Genomic DNA, 24,119 nt, shown 5'->3' with positions numbered 1-24,119 from the left:
CTGTAGTGTGTGAGATGTTGGCATAGCTATGAATGATGATTCAAGGGTGGTTTGATGTATATTGAATAACATGATGATGGTAAGTACTAGACTCGGTGCTTGGCCTTCAATGTGAGATACATATAATTCCCATAATAACTCTAGAGCAGTGGTTTTCAACTGGGGGCAGTTATTCCCCCCACCCCACCCACCCTCACCCCTCCACAGTCCTGGGAGTGTATGTGCTGGTATTTAGAGGTTGAAGTCAGGGATCCTGCTAAATTTCCTAGAATTCATAGGAGAGAGTCTCTCCCAACAATTATCTCGTCCCAAATGTCAGTAGGGTCACTATCGAGAAAATCTGTTCTAGAGGTGTCTGCTCATATTATAGGTGAGAATAACAAGATGGTAAATGCAAGGTGGTGCTTTCGTACTCTCCAGAGCCGCTTTGACTTTGGTGAGAAACACCTTTTAAAAACAATGTTCCGGCGGGGCTCGGTGGCTCACGCCTATAATCCCAGTACTTTGGGAGGCTGAGGCGGGTGGATCATGAGGTCAAGAGATCGAGACCATCCTGGTCAACATGGTGAAACCCCGTCTCTAGTAAAAATACAAAAATTAGCTAGGCATGGTGGTGCACTCCTGTGGTCCCAGCCACTCGGGAGGCTGAGGCAGGAGAATTGCTTGAACCCAGGAGGTGGAGGTTGCGGTGAGCCAAGATCACGCCATTGCACTCCGGCCTGGGTAACAAGAGCGAAACTCCGTCTCAAAAGACAAAAAACAAAAAACAATGTTCCTCCCCATCTTCCCACCCCATGGGGAAGTGTGGAGTTGGGTGGGTTAGGCACCAAAGCGAGATTTAGAAGAGTTTTCTATAGGAGTTTATAATGGTAAAGGATCAACTTCATTTCCAAGCTATTTATGAGGGTTTATGTTTAGGGAAAAGTGCTAATCTCAGGGATGAAGTCTGATTTTATTAATAAATATAGCCATAATGGCATATCCTGGTGGAAGTCAAGTTTGGTTTCTAGAAGGAGGCCATTATGAAAATAAATACCTAGAACATTCCCCTGGGTTGGAAGGTGATTTCTAGGTTCATTGATGGAAAGAATTTTAGAGGTGCAGGGTAAAAGGGCATAGATTAAATTTTGTCTCTCATGAGTTCTCTGGCATAGGTGGTGTGAACTTTGGAGAGAGTCTCTTCATTCATTCATTCATACATGCTAGTGTCTCAGATTAGTAAAGGCTTTGAGAGAGCAGGAGTCTGTATGCTCTGGTAAGTGAGGGCAGAGTGGATAAGGAGATTGGGGTATATAATGTCTAAGAGAAGGAGTCCTTCAGTCAGAGTGGCTTTGAATCTTGGCCCTGCCATTTGCCAATCTTGGACCATTAGGCAGTGTATTGACTCTTTGAGTCTCAGTTTCCTCTTTCATAAAATGTGTACTGATTGGATTATTTGATGATTAAATGAGTTAATGTATGTAAAGCACTCATAACCCTAGTGCATATAAGACCTTTTTAAGTGTTAGCCATTATTATCACCATCAATTTTTTTAACCCCTTTCCCTGATCAGCTGATACTCACCAGCTTCAGCTACTGCAAATGATTTGTTAGATTTTTTTGCGTGCCCTTTGCTGTCAGTTGCCATGGGGAAGATCCATTTGCTTTTTTCAGTTAACCAACATATTTTGAGCATTTACTGTCCTACAGGATCCTAGATATGGGAGCTGCAGAGATGTCCAGGAACATAGGCCTTAATTCATTGGGTCAGATCAGTGCTCAGCAGGGCTGGCAAATGCTAGGTTTTTTTTAAGCGGCATATCTTAAAAGGTGTATGTCCCAAACATAGCTTTGTGACGGCAGCATCATGGGTACAAAAGCACACACTTGAGGGTCAGTAGATCTGGGTTCAAACATTGGCACAGTTTCTTTTTTTTTAGAGATGGGGTTTCTCCATGCTGGTCAGGCTGGTCTTGAACTCCCAACCTCAGATGATCCACCTGCCTCAGCCTCCCAAAATGCTGGGATTACAGGCGTGAGCCACTGTGCCCAGCCTTGGTGCAGTTTCTTATGGCTCATAACTTGTTCAGACCTCAGCTTCTTCACTTCTAACATGGTAATGATACAACCTACCTCACAGGGTTATTGTGAATTAAATACTGGAGATGAGATATATAAAAAGTCCTGAGTACAAAATAGGTGCCCAGTATTGGCTGTTAGTATTATAAATCTGCAAGCTGTGAATTCATCTTACCTCTGTGGATCCTGTTGATATTTCTAGGCCATGCCACCTAGTGGGGCCATTTCCTACCTGAGTCACCTATGGTGTCAAATAGAATGTCATGTGGCCTCCCGAGTTGGGTAGAATTGGCTGCTCATCTCAACCCTGCTACTGACTAGCTCTGTGATTTACCCCTCCGCCAGCCTTAGCCTTGCCACATTTAAAATGAAGACAGTGTTTCCTATCTCACAGAGTTGTCCTAAGGATTAAATTAAGTAATTCATATAAAATGTGCCTTGTACATATTGGGCCCTAAATAAATAGTAGCTATTATTTATCTTAAAAGTACAAATGGTAGTTTCAGAGCCTCAAGGTTGGTGACTCCTTATCTGACTCATACTCTTTGTTAATTTCGTTTTTTTCCCCCTAATTTCATTAGTATTTTCTTTTTCTTTTCTTTCTTTCTTTTTTTTTTTTGAGACAGAGTCTTGCCCTGTTGCCCAGGCTGGAGTGCAGTGGTACAATTTAGGCTCACTGCAAACTCCACCTCCCGGGTTCAAACCATTCTCCTGCCGCAGCCTCCCAAGTAGCTAAGATTACAGGCGCCCACCATGACGTCCAGCTATTTTTTTGTATTTCAATAGAGACAAGGTTTGATCATGTTGGCCAGGCTGGTCTCGAACTACTGACCTCATGATCTGCTCGCCTTGGCCTCCCAAGGTATTGGGATTACAGGCGTGAGCCACTGTACCCAGCCTTATTAATATTTTCTAAATTTATTTACAATCATGCCATTAAAAAAATTGTATTTCTGTCTTTGTCAATATTTGTAAGTGATTTTATTTAACTACAAGCTTGGAATAGCATATAAATTTGTGTTCTTCTTTTTTCACTTAATATTATATGGTTAATGTTTTCATGTTTCATAAACATTGTTGTGATGATGGGATGATGTTGCCAAATAGATGTATCATAATTTAATCATTTCCCTATTGCTGTACAATTATTTTCAATATTTTGCAATTATAATGTTTCAATGAATGAATAACTTTATGCATATAGCTTTTTGATATCTTAAGTTCAGTTTCCAAGGATGAATTTCCAGGAATAGCAATTAGCCAACCCGGATAAACATGACTCTTGAATACATATTGTTACATTGCTTTCCCAAAGGGCTCAACTGATTTATATTTCCATGTTCACTATTTTATAAACTTTAGCTCATTTACTTTCTCACCAAACATTTTTAAAGCTGTTATGATGTGGTGGGCTTAGTGAGAAGAAAGTGATCCTAAGGGAGAAGCTCATATATAAATAGGGTCCCTGCTGTACCAAGTGCTGACACAGACACAGAGTACCTGGGGAAACTGGAATAAGGGAGTCCTGGCCCAGCTGGGAGAAAAGTTTATTTTCACAGAGTGATGGTTTTGTTTTTTGGCAGAAAGAAAATTGCTTTCTTCCCCACCCCCACCCCCACCCAGCTTTATTGAGGTATAATTGACAAATAAAAATTGTATATCTTTAAGATATGCAATGTGATATATATCTTTCTCTCAACTTAAAAAAGAAGCTATAGAAAAAAATGTGTTTGCTATGAAAAAATAAAAAGAAAGAAAGAAAAGAAAAGGCTGAATGTCATTCCCAAGCTTGCAGATTTGAGTATGTTGCCTCTTTGGGATTATTTACAGAAATAGTAGCAAGACCAGCCCCATCTTTGGTCTTGAGTACTCTATTGACAGCCTGCTTGCTTCCAGAGAGGGATCCTTTTGCCTTTATTTTTCATTCTGATGTACTATCTATGCAAACTGTCCTTGATAGTGTTATGGTAACAGTGTTTTTTTGTTCCATGAGATAATTTATACATGCTCATTGTGGAAAATTTAGAAAAGACAGGAACGTATTCACAATATCACCTATGTCCTTTTTCTTTTTTTTTCTTTTTTTGAGAGATGGAGTCTTGCTCTGTCTCCCAGGTTGGAGTGCACTGGCACAATCTAGATCATGCAACCTCCGCCTCCTGGGTTTAATCGATTCTCCTGACTCAGCCTCCCAAGTAGCTGGGATTACAGGAGCGTGCCATCATGCCCGGCTAATCTGGTATCCTTAGTAGAGACGGGGTTTCACCACGTTGGCCAGGCTGGTCTCAAACTCCTGACCTCAGGTGGTCCACCTGCCTTGGCCTCCCTAAGTGCTGGGATTACAGGTGTGAACCGTTGCACCTGGCCACACCCATGTTCTTATCATCCTAGTACATCACTGTCATTATCTTGCTGTATTTTCTTCTGCCCAGTCTCCCTCTGATCACACTGTGGCATGATCTTGGCTCACTGCGACCTCTGCCTCCTGCGTTCAAGTGATTCTCCTGCCTCAGCCTCCCGAGTAGCTGGAATTACAGGCATGTGCCACCATGCCCATCTAAGTTTTGCATTTTTAGTGGAGACAGGGTTTCACCATGTTGGCCAGGCTGGTCTCCAACTCCTGACCTCAGGTGATCCACCCACCTTGGCCTCCTGAGTGATTACAGGCATGAGCCACTGCAACCATCCCCAAAAAGATTGTTTAAAGAGTTTAATATAAAACCATATCAGAGTTCTTTGGAAATCAAAAACTGTTTTTTTTAAAATATCAGAAATAAAGGCCGGGCGCGGTGGCTCAAGCCTGTAATCCCAGCACTTTGGGAGGCCGAGGCGGGTGGATCACAAGGTCAAGAGATCGAGACCATCCTGGTCAACATGGTGAAACCCCGTCTGTACTAAAACTACAAAAAATTAGCTGGGCATGGTGGCGCGTGCCTGTAATCCCAGCTACTCAGGAGGCTGAGGCAGGAGAATTGCCTGAACCCAGGAGGCGGAGGTTGCGGTGAGCCGAGATCGCGCCATTGCACTCCAGCCTGGGTAACAAGAGCGAAACTCCGTTCCCAAAAAAAAAAAAAAAAAAATCAGAAATAAAACAACAAACAAACAAAACCCCAAAACAATCTGAAGCACCAGCAATAGCAGAAAGGTCAAATTATGATCTATTCATAGAGTGGAATATCAAGTAGACAGTAAAAGCCATGTTTTAAGAGCATATTTTATGTCATGGAAAATGCTCTCCCAGTATGATGTTAAATGAAAAAGTAGAACACAAAAGTATATGTGCTGCATAGTCTCAATATTATAGAGAAAAAATGCTACAGGAGGGGTGGGCATGAGTTACTGGAGTAGCACAGGAGAAGGGCTTCTAGCTCAGGCTGAGATTTTAGTAAAGGAAATTATGCCAGGTTGAGTCTTGAAGAATGAGTAGAAGTGAACCAGATAAAGCAGGATAGGAGGCATCTTTGCTTACCTAAGGGAAGATACAGGTATGTGGTAATGGTATGTTACAGGGTGGAAACTCCAAGTAAGTAGTGCTCTCAAAGCTTAGAGAGTTGTGGGAGAGACTGGAGAAGTTGATTAATTATTAACTGAAGTTTTCTGTGGATTTCCCAAATCCCGGTGGTATTTGACATCCATCGTATTTTTATATTTACAGTGTTCTGTCTTATTTCTCACTCAGTGTCAGCTGCTGCTGGAAGTGGCCTGGCCTCTATTTATCTTCCTGATCCTGATCTCTGTTCGGCTGAGCTATCCTCCCTATGAACAACATGAATGTGAGTAACTGGATGTTGTCTGAGACTCACCATTGGCACGGGAAATCCAGGCAATGAATGTGGGCTAAATTGGACTTTTCCAAAGATGCTGTCTTTGGGAAACATCACACGTGATTTGGATCAGAAAACCCGGGCTTCTAATTTTTTGATAAGGCATGAACTCAGGAGACTATTTTCAGTCCTAGTGAATGGTGATCATTGTAATTATAACAATAGCCAACATCTCTTTTACACATTTTAAATCATGAAAATAAATTAACCTTACTGATAATTTTAGAAAGTGGTGATTAAAAGCACATTTAAGATAATACCTTAACACCTAGTCTTTTCCATATGCATGATGTCTTTTTTTTTTTTTTTTTTTGAGACGGAGTTTCACTCATATTACCCAGGCTGGAGTGCAATGGCGCAATCTCGGCTCACCGCAACCTCCGCCTCCTGGGTTCAGGCAATTCTCCTGCCTCAGCCTCCTGAGTAGCTGGGATTACAGGCACGCACCACCATGCCCAGCTAATTTTTTGTATTTTTAGTAGAGACGGGGTTTCACCATTTTGACCAGGATGGTCTCGATCTCTTGACCTCGTGATCCACCCGCCTCGGCCTCCCAAAGTGCTGGGATTACAGGCTTGAGCCACCGCGCCCGGCCTCCATATGCATGATGTCTTAATCACACAGTTGCAAATCATGGAACACGTAATTTTAAGCAGCATTTGTATAGAACTTCTCAGTTTTACTATTTTTTTTAATTTTATTCTCATAACAACCTCGAATAGTAGTCTTTATTATAATTATTAAATTGCCTTAGTTTTATGATAAGTTGGGGTTTGGAAGGGGCAGGACTTGCCCAAGCTCACACATCTAATAAGAGGTAGAGATGAAGTGCAACTCAGATCATCTGACTGTCAATCATGTAATTTGATGACGGCCTTTACAGTGAGCATAGAAAATGTAGTAGTGGCTAAGAACACAAGCTCCAGATGTCAAGTTATCTGGGCATGAATTCTAGTGTCAGCATTCACTAAGCATATGACCTTGGACAAGTGATTTAAGCTTCTTTTAAAAAGGGAATAGTAATACCTACCTCATATTATTGTTGTTAGTGTGTCCTCTTACAATCACAGTCTTTCTCTCTCTTTTTTTTTTTTTTTTTTAAAGACGGGGTTTCACCATGTTGGTCAGGCTGGTCTTGAACTCCCAACCTCAGGTGATCCACCTGCCTTGGCCTCCAAAATGCTTGGATTACAGGCGTGAGCCACCATGCCCGGCCTACAATCACAGTCTTTCTCTTAGGGCTGGGCTCAGTGGGTGGATTGACACAGCAGAAATGGCCAAATCTAAGGGATCAACATTTACGTGGGAGGTTTAGCTGGGACTTCAGTTTCACTGCCCTGTGATTTTTCCTACTGCTAAGCAGTTCTGTCCATACCCCTACGAGACCTACAGGCTTATGAGATACTGTTCTTCCAGGAGAGTAATTGGGCCTGGGTCACCTTCTAATTGTGTTTCTTGGCCTGGTCCCATCTTTCTCACAATACATAGCAACAGTTATATACTTTCAAATTTTCTAATGCACATCACACATAGTTATATTAAACACACACACACACACCCACACACACCCACCCACCCTCAAGAAACATTTTCTTAGACATGATTTCCTGATTTCACCAAAAAAGAAAAGAGCGGGCCAGGTGCAATGGCTTAAGCCTGTAATCCCAGCACTTTGGGAGGCTGAGGTGGCTGGATCAGTTGAGGTCAGGCGTTCGAGACCAGCCTGACCAACATGGTGAAACCTAGTCTCTACTAAAAATACAAAAATTAGGCATGTGTGGTGCCACATGCCTGTAATCCCAACTACTGGGGAGGCTGAGGCAGGAGAATCGCTTGAACCTGGGAGGCCGAGGTTGCAGTGAGCCTAGATCGTGGCATTGCACTCCAGCCTGGGTGACAGAATGAGACTGTATCTCAAAAAAAAAATAGCGTAAACTGAAATTTATACTCAAATTTATATGCCTGTCAGATAATTCTGTTTTCTCTTTTGGAACCCCAAAGAGATTTTTTTGATTGATGAACAAATACATATTAGGTTTTATTTAGGCATTATACCAAGCCCCACTGAAGTACATGTTTCAAGGGCAAACTCCGTTTTTTCATCTACTAGGCTTTTCTTTCTGGAATGATTACAAGCAGACAGGATGGTGCAGTGGAAACAGCAAATGTCTTTGGCATCAGAGAAGTTGGGGTTTGTTTGTATCCTGCCCCTGCCATTCACCGAGGTTGTGATCTTGGGCAAGTTGTTGAGTTTTAACCTGGATTCCTCTGACTCCAGATCACAAATTTTCAGAGAGGTTCTGAAATTCTTGTATATATAGATGGTAAATGAATAAATGAGACTTTTCCTTACATCTATGCATTTTTTTTTTTTTTTTTTTTGAGACAGAGTCTTACTCTGTCACTCAGGCTGCAGTGCAGTGGCGTGATCTCAGCTCACTACAACCTCCGCCCCCCAGGTTCAAGTGATCCTCCTGCCTCAGCCTCCCAAGTGGCTGAGACTACAGGCATGCACCACTCTTCCTGGCCACATCCATGCACCTCTTGCAACTGTACCTTCTGTTCTTATCACCCTCTAGGGACCTAGCTGGAAGAGCAGAGTTAAAAGTTTCGGTGAAACTTGAAGAGGTATCTTGTCCTTAGGAACAAAAAACTGATGTAAAATTCTTCTCTGTAAATCTTTCTCAGTTCAAACCAGAGTTGTCAAGGTCTTAAAAACTTCCCTGGGTCCTGGGAGTCCATTATGCTATGTACCTGTCTTCCTGTGTACCACTGCCTAGTCCTGATCCTACTTTTGTTTGCAAATAGGGTGGGGCACAACGTTCAAGGAAAGGCCTTTGCCACCCCTACTAAGAGATAACCTGAAATACCTTCACCATCACTGCCCTATGCTGCTTTTCACCTGTGCCACTCTGTTTACAGTGCCACTATCTCCTGGCGTTGAAAGGGGAGAATCTTTTGGTCCTTCCAGTATTTGGTTGGGTTACATAAATCTCCCTGAAGAGCAGCTGACTTAGGCAAGGGACCTTGTTTGGTTTTCCTTGAACCATTAACAGGAAGATAGGAAGATTAACTGAGTAAATGTTCAATAGGCCAGAGTCCCCGCAGAGGATGGCCACAGTCATCCGGTCTTGTCACATCCTTGCTTTGGATGTTGTCTCTCTGGTTGGAATATGGATAGAAGAGAAAGAAAGACCCTATATTGAAATGCAAAGTGCAGCAAGTCCTGACTTTGGGTTAACTTCTGGGGAGACTCAGTCCATTTGCATGAAAATAAAAAGGTTCCCACTTGGGAGGGAGGTAGTAGCTGTGAGATACAAGGAGCTTTCCTGCTGGGCAACAGCAGAGCAGGTGCTGTGGTAGATTCACTCCCACAGTGCCTGGAAAATTCCCACAGGCCCATTTGTTGACCCTTTGTCCTGCACCAGATACTCTGCAAAAATGCTTTGCCTGCAAGACCTCTTGTGATGCTCACCACAACTCTGTGAAGTTAATTGTATTTTTTCACCATTTTACAGATGAGAAAACTGAGGGTATGGGGTCAGTGACTTGGCTGAAGTTGCTGCTTAGCAAGCTGTAGGGACTGGATGTGAATTCCAATTGGTTTGACCCCAAAGCCTGTGAAGCTGCTTGTTTTTCACCACCTAGGCTGTGGTTCTTGATAACTGAACTCTACGGGGGTCACCGATAGCCCTGAGAATATGATGAAAGCTGGCTCTCTGGCGTTTCTTTCCACACATTAACAGGTCCTTGGGTTAAGAGCCCCTGGTCCAGGACCCATTAATCTTAATCCTCATAAGCAGCATCCATGTATTATGGCCACAGACCAAACTGTGCCAAACTGAATCCCAGAACCAAGCCCAAATATGTCCCGTCATCTTTTTGGTAAGAAACTTGTAAAAAAGAAAGAAAGAGGAGAGCAAGAAGATGACCTAGTGCTTGGGGCCTCATTGTTTTGATGAGTGAAAAACAATTACAACAACAGAACACCCGAGGCTTCACGGATGTCATCAGACCCCAAGCCCACGTGTTTTTCAGGTGCCCTTGTGGCACTTTAGAGCTGGCAGAGGAGGTGAGACTGGCAAATCTTTGGCCAACTGAGGAGAGTAGCAGAGGGGTTTGAGAAGAGCTAGACTCCAGTCTAACCGCAGGTGAAAGGAAGGGGCTTAGATTAGGACCTTGGAGATGGGGGTTCTACTCCCAGTCGTGCCAGCTGACTCTGTCGGTGTTCTTTGTCAGTCACATTTATTTTTTTTGAGATGGAGTTTCACTCTCGTCGCCCAGGCTGGAGTGAAGTGGTACAATCTTGGCTCACTGCAACCTCCACCTCCTGAGTTCAAGTGATTTTCCTGCCTCAGCCTCTTGAGTAGCTGGGATTACAGGTGCCACCACCAAGCCTGTCTAATTTTTGTATGCTTAGTAGAGATGGGGTTTTGCCATGTTGGCCAGGGTGATCTCGAACTCCTGACCTCAGGTGATCCGCCCACCTTGGCCTCCCAAAGTGCTGGGATTTACAGGTGTTAGCCACCACGTCCTGCCCACTTTATATTACCATAGTTTCCTCCTTAAAGTATGAAAAAATAGGCTTAGGGCAGGTATCCCCAAGGTCCCTCTGTGTTTGAGAGCTGAGGCTGGCTGTCGAAGAGGAGCTAAGGACGCCAGGGACTTTCTGTTTCGGACCCCTCTCATCACTTCTCCAATGCCGGTGTCATGAACCCTGTTCTACATATGATGTCCACTAGATTAAGAATGGCACCCGAGGCCAAGTTTCCAACTGAGAGTCAGATTTATTCAGAAGAGACAGGTTTCTGGGATGTGGGGAATGGGACAGACAGACTTGGCATGAAGCATTGTATAAGTGGAGTCTCAAAATCGCTTCAGAGAACTAATGTGTCTTCCTGTGTTTTTCTGCTCCTCAATTTCAACAGGCCACTTTCCAAATAAAGCCATGCCCTCTGCAGGAACACTTCCTTGGGTTCAGGGGATTATCTGTAATGCCAACAATCCCTGTTTCCGTTACCCGACTCCGGGGGAGGCTCCTGGAGTTGTTGGAAACTTTAACAAATCCATGTAAGTATCAGATCAGGTTTTCTTTCCCAAACTTGTCAGCTAATCCTTTACCTTCTCTTCATGTCCTCTGGAGAATTTTGAATGGCTGGATTTAAGTGAAGTTGCTTTTGTAAATTCTTGTGTGATACAGTCTACAGAATGAGGAATGGGAGAATTTGGGGTATTTGGAGTAACCATCACCTCGAATATTTATCCGTTTTTTTTTTGTTTGTTTTTTTTTTGAGATGGAGTTTCGCTCTTGTTACCCAAGCTGGAGTGCAATGGCACGATCTCAACTCACTGCAACCTCCACCTCCCAGGTTCAAGCGATTCTCCTGCCTCAGCCTCCCGAGTAGCTGGGATTATAGGCACGTGCCACCACATAGGGCTAATTTTTGTATTTTTAGTAGAGACAGGGTTTCACCATGTTGGCAGAGCTGGTCTTGAATTCCTGACCTCAGGTGATCTGCTCTAGAGTGCAGTGGTGCACTTACAGCTCACTGCAGCTGTGAATTCCTGGGCTCAAGTGATCTTCCTGCCTTAGCCTCCCAAAGGCCTGGGATTACAGGCACAAGCCATTGCACTTGGCCGACTTTTTGCTGATTGTGAATAGCACTCTTGCCGATTTTGGAGAGAAGCTGAGACTAGGGTATGTCAGTCTGGAACCCGACTTAGAGGCCTGTGTTTATCTGCACCTCCCAAAGTGCTGGGATTACAGGCGTGAGCCACTGTGCCTGGCTGAGTATTTATCATTTCTGTATATTGGGAACATTTGAAGTCCTGTCTGCTAATTATTTTGGAATATACTGTCCATTGTTACTGATATCATTCAGCAGATGTTTACTGTGCATCTGAATGGTCTGGTTCTAGGAGCTAAGGGGGAGGGGCTGGCACAGAGATGCACACTGGAAGGGTTCTTGCCCATAAGGAGCTGACAGCCAAGGCTAGGGGCGGTCTGTCTTCTCTGCATCAGATCACCTCTCTCACCTCTGTTACTGCCCCATCAGACTACAATGTCTACAGATCTTTGTCCCCTGAGCATGAGCTCCTTGAGCAAAGCAGGATGCTACCCCTTTCCCTTTGTATTCCTGGCTCTTGGCTTTAGGGCTCGGACATAAGTATGGGCATAATAAGTGTCTCCCAAATGAGACATTGAGGATGTGAGTGAGGATGGACGAAGGACTCTGGGATGTGACCGAAGACAGCCCTGAGGAAGCTGCAGCTGGGGCAGACAGGGCCACACTGTCATGGTCAGGGACCCTAGACTGGCTTTGTAGCCTTCATGGGCCCCTTTCATACAAAAATATGAAGATTGTATTTCATGACTGCATTGGTATAAAGATGAATATAATCCAGGCCAGATTCATTATTATGTATACATTTTTAGTGTATTAACTTTTAATTATGCTTTTAAAATAAATTAAAACATTTGAATATGCTTTTAAGAGTATTCCAGGCCCAGGCACTGAGGCTACTGTGCCTCATGGAGAAGGCGGCCCTGGGGGCATGTGTGTGCATGCGTATGTGTGCATGCGTGTGTGTGCACACACATGATGAGCTGGCCCTTGAAGGGTGGTAAGATTTGGGTGTGTAGAGCAGCGGAGAAGGGCGTTTGGGGCAGTGATGATGGGTGGGGGAGGGAACACGGTGATGAATGGAGCTGGGTGCGGGGAGCCGTGGGAGTGGGCCGGAGCCAGCCTGTGGAGGACCTGGAAGCCAGGCTGAGTCTTGTGCACTTTGGCAGTCACTTTTATAAAGCAGCAGAGGCGGTTGGCTTAACTAGAGCCTTTCTCCTTGTCTTGCACCCTTCACAGTGTGTCTCGCCTGTTCTCAGATGCTCGGAGGCTTCTTTTATATAGCCAGAAAGACACCAGCATGAAGGACATGCGCAAAGTCCTGAGAACATTACAGCAGATCAAGAATTCTGGCTCAAGTAAGCAAAAACCTCTCTGCATCGGTTTATAATTGGAAATTGACCTGCACCAGGGAAAGAGAGTAGCCCAGGTGTCTGGGGCTCGTTCCCATTAGATCTTTCCCTATGTGGTTTTTCTCCTTGGTGACTGGCTTGTAGGGTGCCTCTGCAGGAGACATTGGTGAAAAAACTGGAGGAGCTAGTTGCCACAGACAGTGATGTATTAATCTCCTCTGGGAAGACAGAACAAAAGTCCCCAGAGAAGAATATCACAGACTTGGCCTTAGGGACACGTAGGGGTGCAGATTGCTGCCAACTGCATTTTTTTGGAGTTGGTCATGTGGTTGCAGTGAATGGACAGATTTATAGACAGAGTATTTCTGTGCATATAAGAGCAATTAAAGTTGTAACTTGATATGGATAAGTGAAAGTTAAGCATTTATTTCTAAAAAGAGAATGCAATTCATTTTGCCCTAGTCATTTCAGTTAGTCTGATGGACATATGAACTTGTTGTCTTTAAAAAGGGGAATCTTTACCTCTGATCTGGTAAGTATCCAGGCAATTTATTGCATGCCATCTAGAAAGTGTCTGAGGAGCGGGCATTTGCTGACTGAAGCATTGGCTGCCATAGCATCAGAGCAGTCTTTAGGCAGTGGCCTGACAAGGGGACAAAGGCTGCTGGTAGGAGCAATTGGCTGAGTGCGGCCAGTAATGGCCCGTGCATGGTCTGTAGAGAATGCAGAAGCAATAACGAAGCCAATAAACGTTGGTCTGGATTTTATTATTACCATGTGCCGGTGGTTCTAAACAATGTCAGTGATAAATTACTCTTCCCCATCATGGGCCAATGACTGCCGCTGCTCCAGGGAAGTGCTTTTTATTCCGTTTGGTGTTTTGGGAGGGATGGAGTTGGCTGGCCTTTGCCGAAACCAATTTGTTTTCCATTTGGCAAAAGGAGAAATGGTAAAGTTCTAGAGTTTAACCAGACTCAGATTTGAGCTTTTTTTTTTTTTTTTAAAGGCGTGAAGAACTGTGCTTTCCTTAGGCAGGAAAAGAGGTAATGGGCAATGTGGGACCTGATGACAAAGCAAAGCTGTCTTGGGGGTGGCATGGAGGAGGTGGTGCTTCACAGCAGAGAGAGATATGGCTATGCTTGGAGCTTCCACTTAGACCACTCCTGGCTGGAGGCCAGGCCATCTGGTTGCCGTTTCCTTGACCTGCAGGCCCTGGTTTTGCACATGCGTTTTTCATCTGGTGTAGGAGACAGAGAGGTAGCTGTCTCCAAGACTCAGTCCTTCCTTATTTACTGGAGAGCCGCTGCTGGTTGAGCAGAGGCAGAGCTGGGGATAGTTCCTTTACCTCTGTACCAAGAGACAGTATGGTGCCAAGGAAAGAGTGCTGGCACACATTACCTTGTAGCTGCATGACTTTGTGAATAAGTTAGTTAGCACCCTTTCAGCCACCTCTTCTTATCTGTTAATGAAATAAAACATGTAATTGCTTAAAAACAGCATTTGGCACCTAGGAAGCACTTAGTGAATATGAATTATAATTTTTTTGGAGTGGTGGCATCTCAACCAAGCCATTTAACCCTTCAGCCTTAATTTCCTCAACTATAAAATAACAGCTAACTTGAAATATAAAATATAAAACCTAAGGCAGTGTCTGACACATAGGAGATTTCCAATAAATGAGATCCAGTGTTCTTGTAAGACAGCAATGCATTTCTGAGCACTTGGCCTTGTTCTTCTGCCTTTCAGTTTGTTGAAACAGACTGGCTGACGGGGGTAAGCTGTCAAGCAGACATTCAGATCTTGGTGGAAGAGACCGCCTTAAGACACTACTAGTTTTCTTCTTTGAGAAGCTGGAGACATGAGTTAGGTGGAGAAGAGAGGCCAAATCTGTATCCAAAAACCCTACAGTTGTGTCCGCAGCTCTGAGGAGAGAAGGCCCCTTAGATTTTGAGTGTATTATTATGTGGGTGCTTGCTTCACATCTCATTGTTCACTCAGTATGTCCCCTTTTCTGCCCTGCAGCTGTTTCTGAAATTCCTTCTTTCTTTGCTTGTCTTGCAGCACAAAACAGGCTTCAGTATAGGGGGAAATGCACAGAAACGCTGCCTTTTCCTACAGGAAATCAGTAACTTCTTACTAATTTTGTTTTTATTTAATTATTTTATTTATTTGTTTAAATTTATTTTTATTTTTAATTTAATTTTTTTAGAGACAAGTTCTCTTTCTAGCTAGAGTGCAATGGTGCACTTACAGCTCACTGCAGCTGTGAATTCCTGGGCTCAAGTGATCTTCCTGCCTCAGCTTCCCAAAGGCCTGGGATTACAGGCCTGAGCCATTGCACTTGGCTGACTTTTGCTGATTGTGAATAGCACTCTGTCGATTTCAGAGAGAAGCTGAGACTAGGGTATGTTAGTCTGGAACCTGACTTAGAGGCCTGTGTTTATCTGCGCTGACACCCCATCACAGTGTGATGAGCTTAGCCCTCCTGCCTCTTTCAGGGCTGGGAGGATCCTTGAAGCTGATCTGGTTTGGAGCTTTGTCCTCATTCACCTCCTTTACCACACACCCACCTTCCCAGGGCGGGGACCTACCTCTCACTATGTAGCTCATTCTGGGTGTTGACAGCTCTAATTGTTAGAAAATATTCACTACCCTGTTATGCTTTCTAGAGAACAAGTCTAATTCTGTTTTTCTTAAATATTTGAAGACAGCTCTTGTGTTTTGTTTTTTCCCCCCTATTTTCCCAAAGTCCATGATTTTTTAGGTGAAATGGCCTCCTTTCCTCTTTTCCTTCCCATTTCTGCGTCTCCTCTGGTTGTGTTTCAGTGTGTCTATGTGCTTCTTGAAGTTTACTGGAAATTACAAAAGTATCTGGCACAGAAGAGAAAGGGATTTTTGCCTTCTGTGTTCTGAGTGCTACATTTCTGTTAATGCAATCTGAGATTGCATTAGGCATTTTGGCATTTACGTCACCTCGTTGACTCATATTCCACATGCACTCAAACAAAATCGCAATTATTTTACATATGCAGAATTGCAAGTTACTTGTTCTAATTTCTTTGTTGTATTATTGGCTTTTTGAACTAAAGGGAAAATTTCTTTTTTTCTATTTTACATTTTTGGATTCCCTATACCATCTCATCCTCCCAAAACTGTTTTAGATTCTGATTTTGCCATGTATTATATCTGCTACTTCTTTCTTGTCATCTAGAAATGGGATAAAAACTCTCTTTGGCCTCATTCAAGTCATTGATAACTGTGGGACAAAGACTTGAAGCTTGGATCAGTCCAGTGGAGACTAACATCCCCTGTGGATGCTACCACTTAGGGCTATGTTGTAGTCAGTGCTAGGCCACGGGGCTCCTGCGTCTGTGATCCAGCTGGAAAGTTTGTCTTATTCTTTCCTTCAGTTTGTATCTGCTAAATTCATCGGACTATCCATGGATGATTTGTAGATATGGAGGTCTCTACTCAAATACTCTCATGATTTCCTTGGGTAGAGCATTATTTTATTTCCACTTATTGGAAGAGACCTTAGAGACCTGTTAGTTCATTTATAGATAAATGAGTTGATTCAGTTTTTCAACCAGTATTTATTGAGCGTCTCCTTTATGCCAATCACTATTCTAAGTGCCGAGACACAGAGGTGTACAAAACAAATATGGCCGCTTTCCATATGGGATTTCTATCCTAGAGAAGAACCTGAGCCAGAAGAGGGAAGTGACTGTCCCAAGTCTACACAACCACGGAAGGGATATGCTGGGAATAAATCACAGCTAAACCCCCTGCTGCTTCAGGCAGTTCTCCATCCGTAGTGCTCTATTGCGCCGTTTTAATAATCTTCCAACTGGGAAGAATTCCCATTTCAGGAATTAAACCATGGACAAATCTTTTAATTATCCTTGAAATCTTGCTAATAAGAAATCCAAGGAGGAAGTCTTTCAGAGGTGCCTCACACGCTTTTCTTATCACTGGAACCTTTTAGACATTTTAGTATTTTCTTCCTAAACCAGAGTACAGGCACACAAGTTGAGTGGTGGCTAAATTAATGTTTTCAAGGCAGTGCGAGAAGCATTCATTCATCTTAAATTCCTATGATGACTGCAAATCAGATGTAAAAATTGGGTGAATTCTCAGAAACCCTAGGGAAAGGGACATGTCTGCATTTTTGCAGACTGGCAGATATGAGTGTTTCTATGGGTGAGTTTTGTATGGCGTCTGGCATGATTTTAGGTAGTATGTAGATGAGAACTTTTGATTTTAACCCACATAAAGTTGCAATTTCATGGAAATTATTGCTTAGGAAGATGTTCAACAGGAATAAAATAATTAAAGTTAATTCAAAAGAAACATAATTTTACGTGACTATGGTAAAACCTGTAAGAGTAGTTTGTAAATGATTGAAGATTGGAAAACACTGGTATAAGAGTAAGAGTTTGGAGCTTTGTTAGGTTCATTTTGGGAAGAAATCCATGCTCCATCCCTCATTATATGTGAACTGTGGTCATGTGTTGATTCTTTCTGGCCCAGAGTTTACCTAAAGATTAGCTGCCCTGAGGGTCACTGAGCATTAAATTAGATGATGTCTGTGGATGACTGATAGCTAAGCTCATAGCCCACAGTTGACACGTAATAAATTCAAGTTGCTTTACTTCCCCTTCTGTTCCTGGCTGGCTGACTGGCCTTTGCCATTTGTTCAGCCTTTCTGGCCTCAAGTTTCTTTGCCTCGAGATTGGAACTTTGATGAAACAACCAGAAAATACTTCAGGCCAGAAACTTGGTTAGTGTTTGGATGGGGGATCACCTGGGACTACCCAGGATGTCAGCTGTCCGCTAGACTGTAGCCCCTTGAGGGCAGGGTGGGGGCCTTGTCCGTGGTTCTGTCCCAAGCCTCAGCATGGTAGTGGGGGCATGGTAAGTCATTAGTGACTCTTTGTGGGATGAAGGTGAGAGAAAATAAAATACCTGTCCTTCACAGGGTATTGTGAGGGTCAAATAAAAGTGCTTTAAAAAATGTATTTTATAATTTATCCCCTTGTGTGAACCCAGGTCAACAGAGCCTACAAATATAATGATGACAGAAGTTCTTCAAAACGTCTTGGCCTTCTTTCTTTCATAAAATTACCCCCCAGAACTTTACTAGAAGGGCAGCCATCAGCCCAGAGGCCTAAAGTAGATTTACTGGGAAGCTAAAAATACATTATTTATCATAGTCCCTTTCAAGGTTCTCTCTGGGGGTCTTAGCAATATGTTTACACAGTGGTATGTTTTTGTAAAGTTTGCAAAAGTAGGATTTTAAAAAAAAATTCTTTTTTTTTTTTTTTTTAAAAGAGTCCCCTACCAAATTATGTCAGCCTCAGGACCCCACCTGCATCTGCTCCTGCCAGGGCATGGTGGGGCAAGAAGCACTGCTCCCCTTCCAAAGCTTCCTCCCTTCCCCTGGAGTCTTCCTCACTCCCCACTCCAAGCCACCTGCCATCACTGTGCCCCCTTTCCGGTGAATCTAGCATTTTCAGGTGGCGTGAGCAGCAGACTGGCCCAAGCTAAGGCCTTTCTGATGGGTTGTTGCTGCTGAGAATCAAGTCTGGGCTGGAGAAGGTGACCCTTTGCTGTCTTATTTTTACTATGCATTTCCTTTTCAGCTACTGAAAATGTGTTGCTTAGTGATACCTAATGGATTCATTAGTCTGCTTCCTACTGAACATTTCCGCTCAGACATTCACTTGGTCCCAAGGCCTGCTCCTCTCCCATATCCTGAAATGTTGACTACAGACTCTCACTCAACTCCAGGCTGCACTGTGGACACAGTCCTCTCTTGAGCAGGTGCCTCCATGTGGTGGTTGGGACTTGCTACTTGGCTTGTAGTTGGGAAGTGCATGTGCTGAAGCCTCTTGCCTTCCTGGGGTAGGCTATCCTCACATCCCCTCTCAGAAGTTCCCCAGCTCCCCTCTGTGCCCCATTTCCACACTTAGCGAGGCCTGTGTCCACTGCTACATCCCCCATAGCTATTCCCTCAGCCTTGCCATTGCTCATGCTGGTCTAGAAACAATTTCTAGACTTATGGGGCATCCTATGGAAATTATCCATCTTTTTTTTTTTTAGCTAGTTTGACCCAAGTGGTGTGGGCAGGGCTGTGGATTCTGTGGTTTGGCTGGAAGCCAGGTAGCCTCTCTCCACTGTACATGGAACTCAGCAACTTCTGAGTCAAGATCTTAGCTCTGCAGGTGTTTTGCTCTGTCTGAAGTTATGGCCACAGCAGTGCCTTATAACTCCAGAAGCCCAGTGAGTGCTTTGTGGGACTTCAAAGATCATTTTCTAGACCTGCTGAGTTTGGCTAGAACAGGTAGGGATGGCTTTCAAGCTGCACCTAGTGCTGACAAGTCACACGTTTCTGGGGGTCCATATACACCGCAGTCCATGTGAATGGCATTCTCCATGAGAGCTGTTCTGATTTGATTTGAATAGCACACATTCTACATGGTTCTCTGCCATGACCTGGAGTTCCTTATCTTGGTCACCTCCAGTGAGGACTAGCCTGCTGTGGCTCCTGATTTGGGGGCTTCTGCAATGCCCTTTTTTTTTTTCAGGATGTGGAGCTCTCTGAAGCTTACATGGATTTGGTCATTTTGTCACTGGGCTGGAGATGACCTCTTTGGAGGACATGTCACCTTGCTGAGGTCAAGGGGTGGAAAGGGACAGGACTGGCAGAGAGATCTGGGGGAACAGCCTGCCATCCTGACTTGGGTCTGGATTTTCTCTCTCCCTTCAAGTCGACTTTTGTGTGGAGTCAGTGGCTCAGCTGCCACTTCTCATATGTTCATGGCATGGATCTGGCTTGTTTGGCTTTTTATTTTATTTTATTTTTTTTGAGCTGGAGTCTCACTCTGTTGTCAGGCTACAGTGAGTGCAATGGTGCGATCTCAGCTCACAGCAACCTCTGCCTCCTGGGTTCAAGTGATTCTGCCTGCCACAGCCTCTCGAGTAGCTAGGATTATAGGCACTCGCCACCGCGCCTGGCTAATTTTTGTACTTTTTAGTAGAAACAGGGTTTCGCCACATTGGCCAGGCTAGTCTTGAACTCCTGAAGTCAGGTGCCTCGGCCTCCCAAAGTGCTGGGATTACAGGCGCGAGCCACTGCGCGCAGCTTGTTTGGCCTTTCTGATAATGGCTCTGACAAATACTTTTTGGAAATTAGTCCCCAGGGTTATGTTTACTTAGGGAAAAGGGTCATGCCCAAAGGCTACTGGATTTACTGGTAATACTAAGAACTCATTGGAGTGGACCTTTGATTCTGCTTTGATTTTTGAAAATCAAAAAGACATGAGTTCCCGGGGGCAGGGGGGCTTTGGTGACATGGCAAGATAGTTGACTGTGGCAGGGAGTTGAGGGAAGTGGGTAGAAAACGAACATCTCGTAAATATTCCCTGGGAAGTACAATTTGCTGTTAAGAGAACAGACTTGACAGCCAGATTGCCTGGGTTCAAATCCTGGCTTGCTGCCTATCAGCTGTATAAACTTGGATAATACCCTAACATCTCTGTGCCTTAGTTTCCCCAAAATGGGACAACGATAGTACCTCTCTCAGGACTGTTGTGGCAAATTATGGACTAATAAGGGGAAGCACTCAGAACAGTGCCTGGCCCATCACAGGTACCAGGCATGTTCTTTACTCACTGCATTTTTACAATCATCATAAAATGTAGGGGCTACACACATGAAGGAGCTGAAGTTCAGAGAGGCCAAGTAACTTACCTAAGGAAGTACAGCTGGCAAGGGGCAGTACTGGGACCAAAATTCCAGTTTCTCATGCTCTGTTGTTGTTTATATCCTAAAGAGAGAAGCTCTGGGTAGCCAGAAGCTTCCTTAAAGTCACAGGACATGGGGCATGGGCTGGCAGGGATGAGAAAGGAGACAAGAGGGCTTCCGAAAGAAATGCCAGATTTCCTCCATTTCCTGGCTTCAGGCTCGGATGGAATGTTTCCCAAGGCCCGTCTAGAAAGAACATCCTGTGACTCACAGCCACTTCTCATTTTCCGTCCGAACCCCCTCACCCATTCAGGCAGCCACTACAGTTGAGGTTGCAGCCTCAGACTATATTTTCTGTCCTTGTGGGCCCCCAGTGTGTCATCTTGTTGGGAGATCTGGTGACACGTGTCAACATTATGTCATTAAAATGGAAATTCTTTGAAATCTTTAGGTGATTGCAATGTACGTTCTGTGTGTATGCACTTGTCAAAAGTTTTGATTTGAGGCCTTAGAATTTTATATTTTGAAACCTTTCCACGTGCCATGAGTTTTCCCAGACCTGTCAAAGCCAGGCTGCATCCCAGAACCCAGGTTCTTGATTTCCATCAGGGCCAGGGCCTGGCCCCAGATGGGCTGTAAGCAGGTGGGGGTAGGGTACAGTGCTCTACTGCAGTGTTGAAATATTGCTTGAACTAAATCAGATCAAAGGTCAGCTTTACTCAGACAGGAATAGAAAACACAATTGCGTTCGATTACAGAACAGCATGTACCCCCCACAAATATCAGACTGTCTTGAAAAGTTTTGAATTGTTAACATCAAGAACTGTGTTGCATGTTTCCTGCTTTTCCAGCGTAAGGTTTATATAGCCTGTGGGTGGCAAAGGGCAACTTGGGAGTCCAGTTTGCTTTTCATTGAAAGCTTTCCCATTTCTGGTCCTCTGGCCACTATTGTATTGAGGTACCAAAAGCAATCTCAGAGTGACACTGTTCCACAGACTAAGTTGCACCGGATAATGATGCCATTTTGCATTTCTAATATATTATTACATAGAAAGCTGCAAACAGCACTACTAGGGGCAGATTGGTATTATTATCTCTATTTCATTGGTGAGGAAGCTGAGGCTCAAAGGGAAAATGTCTCTTGCCCAAGGTTACAGAGTAGAGCTGTAAATTGAATGGGGGTCTGTCTGACTCCCAGGCTCAGTATTTTCTCCCCACACCATGCTGCCATGTTGCTTATTCCAACGTTAGGAAGCATAGGTGCCTTCCCCAGCTTTTGAGGCCAAAATCGTGATGAAGCATTTTAAAAACATTAAATTGCTGATATAGTGGAAAGAACCAAAGCTTTGCAGTCAAAGCTGTTTGGGTTCAAATTTACCACTTGTTTGTCCTATGACCCTGAGTAAGATATTCTCCAGATCTGTTTCCTCATTTGAAAAATGGGAATAACCATAATAATACCTTTCCTTATAAGCTGTTTTTTGAGATGGAGTCTCGTGCTACTGCCCAGGCTGGAGTGCAGTGGTATGATCTCAGCTCACTATAACCTCCACCTCCCAGGTGCAAGTGATTCTCCTTCCTCAGCCTCCCAAGTAGCTGAGATTATTGGTGCCTGCCATCGTGCATGGCAAATTTTTATATTTTTAGTAGAGATGGGGTTTCACTATCTTGGACAGGCTGGTCTCAAACTCCTGACTTTTTGATCCACCCTCCTTGACCTCCTAAAGTGCTGGGATTACAGGTATAAGCCACTGCACCCGGCCCTTATAAGCTATTTTTCAAGATTCTGGAAAACAATACTGGTAGTGTGCCTAATGCTTGGTAAATATGAATCACTTTTCTATGCCCACAAAGCACTACTGTGTCCCTTAATCCATTTTGTTAATTATAAAAGTTAGAAAAAAAATTAAACTATTTATATATTGTGCATGTTAACATAGATTCTTCCTTAGACCAGCCTTAGGAAGAATCTCATCCCTAACTCGTAAACTCATCTTTTTTCGGTTTGTCTTTGTGCCTGGACTTCTCAGGCCTCTTCAGGCTGATTCTAGTCCCATGTTGTGTGGTGTTTGAAGTGTCTGGTCCATTTTTTCGGTGAGAGACCTGCTCATCCTTGAGAACTGAATGCCTCAAGCTCTCTTTTCTTCTCTCTGCTCCTTCTGTTTGAGGAAGTCTTTCCTGTTTCTCTTCACTCCTTTTGTCCTCCAGGCATCCTGTCTCATCTTTCTGCCTCTCTGGTCTTCAGGCAGAGTTTTCTTCTCAGCTGTCTTCTTGCTTTTCGTGATGTTGCTTCTTTGTTTCTTCTTCTCTTTCTGTTCAGGTCCAAAATTCATTTGGGTCAATGTTGCGTCATAGTGTTACCTTCCATCTCCTTCTGAGCTTCAAAGCCAGGCAGATTGTGCCCTTCTACGCCCTGGTCATCTTTTCCCTCTGGGGCTGCACTGGCTCTTTGGGTGATTTATTACCATTCAGGGTCTTCAATCCTCATTCTAGGGGCTTCCAGTAACCTCTCCCACCTTCCCTCCTCCCAGTAAGTCATGGGTATTGTCTTATTCTGTTTGTGCTGTTAGAAGGGAATTCTTGAGACTGGGTAATTGATACACAATAGAAATTTATTTCTCACAGTTCTGGAGGCTGGGAAATCCCAAAATCAAGGTGTTGGCAGGTTTGGTGTCTGGTGAAGGCTTCTGTCTGCTTCCAAGATGGTGCCTTGTTGCTGCATCCTTAGGAGGGGACAAACACCATCTCCTCAACTGGCAGAAGGGACTGAAGCCACTCAAGCCCTTTTACAGGGCCCCTAATGCCATCTGTGAGGAGCCCTAATGCTATCGGTGAGGGTGCTGCTCACATAACTTACTCACCCCTTAAAGTCCCTGACTCTTAATACTATCACATTGGTGATGAAGTTTCAATGTATGAACTTTGAGGGGGGACATGTTCAAATCATAGCAGCTGTGCTATTGCCTGAGTAATCTGGGGGAAGATGAGTCATGTCTCTTTTCACCCCTGATTTCAGTGCTGACTGATTCTGGAGTGGCAGAGGGGGTTGGAGGCTCACTGTCTGCTCACCCGGCCCTCCGGCCATCTCCTCTTAGAATGCAAGGGCAGGGACTGAGTCTTACAGCACCTCTTTTATTATAGGCTGGCTCCTGCCTTCAGGGAGCACTGAGAAAAATACTATTCCTTTGAAGCACAGCACGAGCATTTTGGGTACTGTAGCCATGCAGAAGTTTGTTGAACTAATACAAGTTTATATGATGTATAAAACACAAGAAAGAATATGTGTTTCCTAAAGTTCTGGTCTTCCCATTGGTTGAAAGAGAAGATTCTGTCTTCCCTAATGCCTCCCTCGGAAGGTTCAGGGAGTATGACCCTAAATATCCTGGTTTCTCCTGGGAATTCTTTACAAATGGTCATTTGTGACATTATCCACATTAATTTTGAACATGTTTAATTTTCAGCTTGTATTTTCTCACGGATTATGTGTGAGTCAGCATTCAGAGTACTTAACACA

At 44.0% G+C, this 24,119-nt stretch overlaps 1 protein-coding gene across 3 annotated transcripts in view; it reads left to right on the top strand.

Moving 5' to 3' along the window:
- Positions 1-24,119, top strand: part of ABCA1 (ATP binding cassette subfamily A member 1) — a 154,951-nt gene that overhangs the window by 34,626 nt on the left and 96,206 nt on the right. For all 3 annotated transcript variants that reach the window (XM_032240240.1, XM_032240242.1, XM_032240241.1), the window contains exons 3-5: positions 5,739-5,832; positions 10,812-10,953; positions 12,747-12,865. In XM_032240240.1, the coding sequence (XP_032096131.1) occupies positions 5,739-5,832; positions 10,812-10,953; positions 12,747-12,865 (355 nt within the window). The remainder of the gene's footprint in view (positions 1-5,738; positions 5,833-10,811; positions 10,954-12,746; positions 12,866-24,119) is intronic.

Source organism: Sapajus apella, unplaced genomic scaffold, assembly GCF_009761245.1.
Source record: "Sapajus apella isolate SASKATOON/1434 unplaced genomic scaffold, GSC_monkey_1.0 scaffold46, whole genome shotgun sequence".
Taxonomy (NCBI): Eukaryota; Metazoa; Chordata; class Mammalia; order Primates; family Cebidae; genus Sapajus; species Sapajus apella.
Note: the sequence above shows the minus strand (reverse complement) of the source record. Positions and strands in the feature narration are given on the sequence as shown.